A 9,028-nucleotide genomic window follows, 5' to 3' on the forward strand; every position below is an offset into this window, starting at 1 on the left:
AAACTATACAAATGGCAAATTATCTCAGCCTTTAAGCAGACTCCAGCCTTTGTAAACTTGCGTGCTCAGGTCCTCCTGAATGAAATGCCTTAAAATGGAGTGATCTGTAGAATGGCTCTCTGAGATTTCTGTGGCCTCTACATGTATGTGATTTGTGAGAGTTTTATAAACTTCTCCATTGTACTCTCACCAACTTCTGAGTTTCAACAACCTACATAAGACTCATTGGCAACCATCTCATAGCTTTTACTTTCTCCACTTCAGCATTAACATGTGAGAAATTTGGCAACCAGACAACTAACCCACCCCTTTCATCATCAAGCCAAGGCAACCACGTTATAGCCTCCATAAATTCCTCCCACACATCAGCTTCTATGTCAACCCAGAGGAACATAGCAATGACTATAAATTCATTTTCTATAACCAGTGACCTCACTCCTTTATCCCCACCCACTATCTCAATGCCAAGAGTTTCCTTTGCTTCCCATCAATGTTCCAGATAAGGAAGTCGGTAAAAGCCCTTATCTGCCCCCCACACCTGTCCCAAGTCCTCTTACATTCACCTTCCCCCCCCACACACACACAGAGCTAAATCTAGGTCCTTTCACACCCATTCCCACGCAGATGATCTAAGATGCCTTTTACACACACACACACACACACACACACACACACACACACACACACAGCCTGTGCCTGGCCCCTTTAACTAGCCACACACACAAGCGGTGCAAGACTCTTTACAGCCCCACCAAACGCTCCTTTCCGCCGCCTTTAGCCCCCCTCACTGTGCCTGAGTCTGCAGGACACGCGTGGACGGGGGTCTGGCACGGGCCTCGGCCCCACTTACTTGAGGAAGTATCTCTGGCCCGTGTGGGTGAGGGCCATCTCCCAGCCGGGCGGCAGCGGCAGCTCATCGGTCACGTCGTAGGACTGCTGGCGGAGGTGAGCGTGCTGCTGAGCCGGGCTGGGGGTGGCCCCGGCCCCGGCGCCTAGCAGGGAGGCTGGCGAGGAGTGCGAGCGGACATGCTGGGCATTCGCGGCGCTCAGCCGGGGCGGGTGGCTACCCGAGTCAGTGCTGGACTGGCGGGAGTGCGAGCCCGAATCGGGCTCCTTGAAGAAGGACTCGGGCAGGATCTTCTTCCGCCAGGAGCTGGGCTTGGGGTTCATGACCGAGTTGAAGAGCGCCTCGAGCTCCGTGTCCAGGTCCTGGGTGACATGGATCACTTGCTGCCCCGGCGGCGGAGGCGGAGGGACCGGTGTAGGGTTCATCTTCTGCCCCGCAGCACTAGCTCAACAATGCAACCAACTCGCCAACGAATGAACAGCGATCGGGTCTCCCCTCAAAACGCGTCTGTGTCCCGACCAGGGGCAGGTAGTCAACAGCGAAGGAGGGGATCCAAGCAGCACCCCCACAGCTCTCCCCAGGGGATGGGCGGTCAAAGAATGAGGGGTGCAGGGAGTCCCCCCCAAGTGTCTCCCACAAGGGCCTGGGCGATCAGCCGCAGAGAAAGTCACTTCAAACCAGCCCCCCCATAAAACGTCACTTCACCCCCTCCCCCAAACGCCCGGACACTCCGCAACAAAACAAGCAGGGGGTCCGAGCCGGTCCCCTCGGGCACAAATCAGTATCTCGCACGATCGAGTGCATCCGCGTCGGCCCCCACGCAAAGTTACGCAACTTTCCCTGAAACTTTGGCTACTTGCTGCAGTTCCCTGGGAGGAGGGGGGGCTCCCTTAAAGGGCGACGGGAGAGTCCTGGCGGCTGTCAGCGGGAGAGAGCTGGCGGCTGTCCGGATTCCAGCGGGGAGCAAGGCACGCGAGGAGGGGGAGGGAGCGAGGGGCCCGGGACGCTCCGAGTCCGAACGTGGGGACCCGGGGAACGTTCTGTCGCTCGCTCTGCGCCTCCTCCCCCAGCTGCAGAGGCGGGCAGGTCAGGACGTTGCTTCTTCTGCGCTGGCAGCGCGTTGCAAAGGGGAGCGTGAAGGCCGCGGGTGATTCTGCCCTCACATCCTCGCAATCCAGGCTGCCTGCGCCTGCCGCTGCGCCTGCTTCCACTCCCGGGCCGTCCCAAACAAACTTTGCGAAAAAATCTCAACCCTGAGAAAGAGGCGGGGCGAAAAGTTGGGGAGCGGCATTATTCATGAGCAGGGTGCCCAGGCGCTCCGCCCCCTTCTCCCTTCCGAGCGCCAGCCTTTCCCAGGTCGCCCTGCTGTGAGTCTCAGCTATGCGGGAAGAGGCGCTTGGGGCTGAGACGGGGGAGGTCTGCGGGGCTCTGGTCACTCAGAGTCCCCGGCTGGGCTGGTTCAGATTGCAATACTTGCAGGCATAAGGGGCCTTATTAGGCGGAGCAAAGAAGCCGCCAGGTCAGCTGCAAAAGGAGACCCGTGGGTTGATCTCTCAAGAGAGCCGCAGGAGAGCACAGGCGCCCCCGCTCTGCTACACCAGCCCGATTGCCGCGTCGGGCCAAATATCCCAATAACAAAGCTGCCGTTTTTCCATTGTTACCATATTTGGTATCCTGAAGGGGAAACTCGATCTCCTCCCACCCCCGCTTCCCAGTTCTGCAAGACACACCCAGCCGGGGTGGAGCGAGCCCTGACCTGCGGGAGGACCCCGACCCTTGCAGGGGCGGGGGAAGGCCTTTGTTTCCTTATGGATTCCTGTATCCTTGGGAGGGGAAGAGCCCTGCCCTGCGGGAACCTCTGAGAGGGGGAAGGGCTGTTCCCATGGGATCCCCACAACTTGGGTGGAGAGACCCAAAAGTCCTGCAAGGAGAGACTTGGTTTACTCAGGACACACAGACCCAACCCTTTAGAGGAAATCTCTTAATTTCCCCTAAAGGAATGAGGTGGAACCAGCTCTCCATCTTGGTGGGTAAGGCTTCTCACAACAGGCCCCAACTTTCCCCTCTTTCCTTTAACCTCTGTAGATTTCTGGGGCAGATCCCTTCCTCAGATGCACCCCATCAAGGCTACAACCCACTTGTATTTTGGGGCCCTGCATTGTTAATTAATCCAACATAATTAATTCCTTATTCTAAGGGTGGTCCCAGCTGGAACATGAGCTGAGGTCACAGTTAAGGTCTCATCCATTCTTCAAGATGATTAAAGGATGCTTTTGCAGGAGCTGAAGAAAACTGGTTGCCCTGACTGTTGTAATTTAGTTGACCTATTTAGAAACATTGACAAATATGAGCCCATACTTTATTTATGTGATGGAAAAACTAGGATGTACCCTGAGCCCCCTGTATGAATGTCATATTATGAATAGGGGGCCTGAACCATTCTACCTAGCACAGTTTGTAGGTGACAGGTTAAAGTTTGTGTCTGCATTTATGTCATGCAACAGATACTTTATATTAAAAGAGATTCTGAAACTTCCTTTCCTTTGTCATTCTAGATTTCATTAACTCAAGGTCACAACTGAAAAGTTTGTGTAATGCTAGGAAACCGCTTTTTAAAAACATTTCTGAACTGTTTCCTTTAGCAGCATTTTGGGTCTAATGGGAACAGACTGTTACTTAAAAAAAAGATAGCTAAAAAAGTGGTGTAATTCAACACTCAGAGCAAAAGATTTCTTAGATGAAGCCATTTTTAATGTGAGTTTCCTAGTATAGTTTAATTAGAGCTGAGGTGCTCTGATGGCAGGCACCAGTATTGGAATCCAGGCAAATAAAAATAGAAGGCAGTGAAACCATTTATAAAGAGGTTGGCTTTTTGATGACAGGTTAGGTCTGAACTTTCTGTAAAATGTTATCATGACCCACATCAGTCTGATACATGCAAAGGTAGTCACATTTCAGCTATTACTCTGATAGTCTTCTAGATTTGTCCTTAGCTCTATTTAGCAGTCACATATCCTACAGTAAAAACTAGTTAGGTTTGCCATGAAAAACATTTTGCTCTATTTAATTTATATCCAATAGTCATAGTTGCTTTCAAAGCATTTTCCTCAGACTTCCTGGCTTTGTCTACACTGCTGGCTTCTGCTGGCAGAGAGTAAGCAAATGAAGTGCTGATTAGCATTTTGTCACACTTCATTTACATAATCTATTTGAGCTGGTTTTGCGCAAGAGGTTTTTGCACAAAAATAAGCAGTGTGAACGTTTCCTTTTTGCACAAAACCCCCTTTTTGCACAAGATCTTTATCCCTCACTGGGAGAGGCATAAGGGTTTTGTGCAAAAAGGGGGTTTTGCGTAAAAAGAAAATGTCCACAGTGCTTGTTTTTGCGCAAAAACAGCTCAAATAGATTATGCAAAAGAAGCATTACAGAATGCTAATCAGCGCTTCATTTGCATACTCTCTGCCCGCAAAAGCTGGCAGTGTAGACATAGCCCCTATAAATCAATAGGTCATTCATATAAAGTTGATCCTCCTAATCCTTACTCAAGCAATTAAAGATTTACAGATTTGGGCCCTAACATACATGTTTTGCAATGGATTTACACTTCGTCTTTCTTTCCAAAGAACTTTACAAATTGTATACATCCAGTACGTCTCAAGTGCTGAGATTCCATGATGATAAACTAATCAGTACACAAAATATCATGGTAGTTGTGCAAAGATGACATTTTGGCAAAGGACACAAATAAATATTAAAAATTATCATGGACTCTTTAATGTTCATACAGCACAGGCGGGATCTAAATTTTTAAATTCACTTCTGAGAAACCTGACCCTATAACTCTGTATTAACATTTAATCGATGAATATCTGAGTCAGTCTTGTTGGGATTTGAACCTTTGGTTCAAAAAGTATAGGTAAGTTATACTGCAAGCTGAGACCCTCCTACATCATGAGGTGATTCAGTTACAGGCAGTCCCCGACTTACGCGGATCCGACTTATGTCGGATCCGCACTTACGAACGGGGCTTTCTCGCCCCGGAGGTCGAGGTGGCGGATTGCTACCTGCGAGCTCCGGGGCGAGAAAGCCCCGTTCGTAAGCTGCTCCGGTGCCCCTGGTCTGCTGGAGACCGTCCCCAGCAGACCACAGGCACCGGGACTGAAGCTGCAGCCACAGCAGGGTCCCGCGCCTCTGAGACTTTGCCAGAGCAAAGCCTCAGAGGCGCGGCACCCCGCTGCCGCTGCGGCTCTGCTCCCCGTGTCCCTGGTCTGCTGGGGGGGGGGGGCGCAGCTAGTGTGCCCCCCCCCAGCAGACCAGGCTTTTGTTTTGGACCCTGGGGCAGAGCAGCTGGGGCGCTGCCGATTGGTCCTGCAGCACCGCTCTGGGCACTACTGGACCAACCCGGCAGCACCCCAGCTGCTCTGCCCCAGGTCCTGATTCAGCCGCTGCTGGTCAGTTTCAGCAGCGGCTGAATCAGGACGCCTGGGGCAGAGCAGATGGGGTGCTGCTGGGTTGGTCCAGTAGCACCGAGGAGCGGCGCTACTGGAGCAACCCAGCAGCACCCCAGCTGCTCTGCCCCAGGCGTCCCCAAGTCAGCCGCTGCTGAAACTGACCAGCGCTGACTACAGGAAGCCCGAGGCAGAGTTGCTCTGCCCCGGGGTTCCTGGAATCAGCTGCTGATCAGTTTCAGCAGCAGCTGACTTGGGGACGCCTGGGGTTCTTAAGTTGATTCTGTATGTAAGTCAGAACTGGCGGTCAGTTTCAGCAGCGGCTGAATCTGGACGCCAGTTCCGACTTACATACAGATTCAACTTAAGAACAAACCTACAGTCCCTATCTTGTACGTAACCCGGGGACTGCCTGTATATGGTTTCTGGAAGGGAATGGCAAACTTGCAACATTTCAGGTTTTTATGCACTCTAAAATCCCACATATTTTAAAAACAGATACATTATAATGTCAGGATGAGTATGAGAGTGGTTTAGAAGAGGCTTCAGCCTCTCACTTTAGGACATAACCAACCACTAATTTCTAAAGTTAGGAAGACACCTTCCCTATGGGTGGTTTATTCCATAAGTGTCCATTGTGGATTTTTCCAAGTTTCTCTCACATAGCTAATACTGGGTACCATCTGAGACGCTGACCTGATAGTAGATGGCAATTCCTATGGTTCTATTTTCATGATGGACCAATGAAAATGACAGAATATTCAGAAAGGGCCAAATTGTTAAAATGATTGTGAAAACTCTGGAGAAAAGATTATATAAATGATAGCAATCCAAACATCTCAACAAGTAAGTGTAGCAAACAACCCAACAAAATATATATTGTTAAAATAAAAAAAATGTTTGGGGACTAGTTTAACTGATGCCTGTGCTTTGAATTTGTATAATTAGAAGCTATCCTGATTGCCAATTTTATGTAAACCATATATGCAAAGATTCATGGAGTAATGTTAGCCTTGTGCAGATGTTTCCTGACTTCTGTGTCCATGATGGATTAGCCATCTGTCATTAACAAAGTGAACACTTTTTTGCACATTAATTTATAAATACACAAAATACATACATTCTATAAAAGTCTCAGAGGGTTTGCCGTGTTAGTCTGTAACTTTAAAAACAATGAGTAGTTCTGTGGCACCTTAGGGTACGTCTACATAGTAACATTATTTCAAAATAACTAGCATTATTTTCAAATAATTTAGTCTGCATCTACACTGCAGGTAGTTATTCTGAAATAATGTTGAAATACTGTCAAGCTGAAGGACTTCTTACTCCGACTCCTGTAACCTTCATTGTACAAGGAGTAAGGGAAGTTGTTGGAAGAGTGCTCTATTTTGAAATAAGTGCTGTGTAGATGCTCCAAATTTCAAAATAAGCTACGCAATTGACATAGCTCAATTTGCATAGCTTATTTTGAGTTAAGCCCTGCTGTGTAGATGCACCCTTAGAGTACATCTACATTGCAATGCCATTTCAGGATACTTTTGGTATCCTGAAATAGCTACCCCACATCTACACAAGCTGCCCGGTATTTTGAAATAACGGACATGCCATTTTGCTATCTTGGTAAACCTCATTGCACGAGGGATAACAGATGGCCCGAAATAGCACGTTATTTCAAAACTTGGCACTATGTAGATGCACCAAATTTCAAAATAGATTCAAAGTAACATACACAATATGCGCTGTGCAAATTGCATATCTTTTTTCAAGTTTAGGGTACTGTGTAGACGCACCCTTAGAGACTAACCAATTTTTTATATTATATATATAAAATCATGAGCTTTCATGGGCACAACCCACTTCTTCAGATGAGATGGTCTTGAATAGAGAAAAAAAAAGGAGGGACCCTCAGAATAAGAAGAGAGAGGCAGGGGGAAAAATTACCTGGCAATTGTAGTCCCAGTGCTAATGAGACTAAATGAGTGGGCTGGAAGTGTCCCATGCTTAGCTTTTGACATCAATAGGGTGTTGAATGTAAGGAAAGCTGGTTTTATAAGATGTTAACCAGTTCAAGTCTTTGTTCAGGACAAGGGAGACAGTGTCAAATTTGCACATGAAGGTCAATTCTACACTCTCTCTTGTTGGCTTGTGAAATTCCTTTGTAGAAGAATAGCTACTTTTAAGTCCATTAATCAGTGCCCATGCAGGTTAAAATGTTCCTCTACAGGTTTACGTTTGTGCCATTTAAAATACCTGATTTGTGTGCATTAATCCTTTGCAGTAGAGACTGTCCAGTTTGGCCAATATACATTGCAGAGGGGCATTGCTGGCACCTGATGGCATATATCACATTAGAGAATATGCAGTTGTACGGTGGCTTATGTGGTTAAGTCCTGTGATAGTGTTGCTAATACAGATATGTAGACAGAGTTGGCAACAGGTTTTATTGCAGGGGTGGATTCCTGGGAGAGCATGTCTGAGGTGTAATGTTTGGCCGCTGGAAAGACTTTGCTTCAGGTTAAGGGGTTGTCTGTAGGTGAGGATTGGCCTGTCTCTCAAGGCCCGTGAGAGTGAGGGATCGTTTTCCAGGATAGTATGTAGCTTGTCAATAATGAGCTGGGGGCTGTACGTGATGACTAGTGGTGTTCTATTATTTTCCACGTTGGGTCTGTCTTGAAGAAACCGATTCCTGGGTACTCGTCTGGCTCCATAAATCTATTTCTTCACTTCCCAGGTGGGTATTTAAGTTTTAAGAATGCTTGATAAAGATCTTATTAGTGTTGGTCTCTGTTTGTGGGATTGGAGTAAATCTAGTAGTATCTTAGGGCCTGGCTGTAAACAATGGAATGTGTCCTGGGGTACGTCTAGACTACATGCCTCTGACAACAGAGGCATGTAGATTAGACTACCCGGCATAGGAAAATGAAGTGGTGATTTAAATAATCGCCGCTTCATTTTCCTATGCCAGGTAGTCTAATCTACATGCCTCTGTCGCCAGAGGCATGTAGTCTAGACGTATCCCTGGATAGAAGCTAGAGGCATGTCGGTAAGAATAACGGTCAGTAGGTTTCCAGTGCAGGGTGGTAGTAATGTGGCCATCATTTAATTGTACTGCAGTGTCAAGGAAGTGGATCTTTTGTGTGGACTGGTCCAGGCTAAGGATGATGGTGGAAGTTGTTGAAATTCCTGGGAATTCTTCAAGGGACTCCTTCCCGTGGGTCCATATAATGCTGTTGTCAATGTAGTAAACGTAGAGGAAGTGTGCTAGGGGATGAGAGCTGAGGAAACGCTGTTCGAGGTCAGCCATAAAAATGTTGACACATTGTGGGGCCATAGCTGTGCCACTGACTTGAAGGTAAAATTGTCCCCAAATTGGAAACAGTTGTGGGTGAGGACAAAGTCATATAGCTCAACCACCAGGTGTGCTGTGGCATCATCGAGGATAGTGTTCCTGACGGCTAGTAATCCATCATTGTGTGTAAAAAGCTTCTGCATCCATGGTGGCCAGAATGGTGTTTTCAGGAAGATTACTGATGCTCTGTAGTTTCCTCAGGCAGTCAGTCAGTGGTGTCTCGAAGGTAGCTAGGAGTGCTGGTAGCGAAGGATCTGAGAAGAGAGTCAACGTAACTGGATAATCTGGCTGTAAGTGTGCTGATGCCTGAAAATGATGGGCCGTCCAGGATTTCCAGGTTATGGATTTTGGGCAGCAGATAGAATATGCCTACTCAGGGACTGG

General features: G+C 47.9%; 1 protein-coding gene across 2 annotated transcripts in view; it reads right to left on the reverse strand.

The window, feature by feature from the left end:
- The window catches only part of WWTR1 (WW domain containing transcription regulator 1), a 134,174-nt gene extending 131,720 nt beyond the window's left edge, over nt 1-2,454 (reverse strand). The window contains exon 1 of one of the 2 annotated variants that reach the window (XM_014569956.3): nt 851-2,454. In XM_014569956.3, coding sequence (XP_014425442.1) covers nt 851-1,272 — 422 coding nt within the window. In that variant the 5' untranslated portion in view covers nt 1,273-2,454. The remainder of the gene's footprint in view (nt 1-850) is intronic. The other variant, XM_006115932.4, reaches the window with a different exon arrangement.
- Between the last annotated feature and the right edge of the window lie 6,574 nt (nt 2,455-9,028).

This window comes from Pelodiscus sinensis, chromosome 10 (genome assembly GCF_049634645.1).
Source record: "Pelodiscus sinensis isolate JC-2024 chromosome 10, ASM4963464v1, whole genome shotgun sequence".
NCBI lineage: Eukaryota > Metazoa > Chordata > Testudines > Trionychidae > Pelodiscus > Pelodiscus sinensis.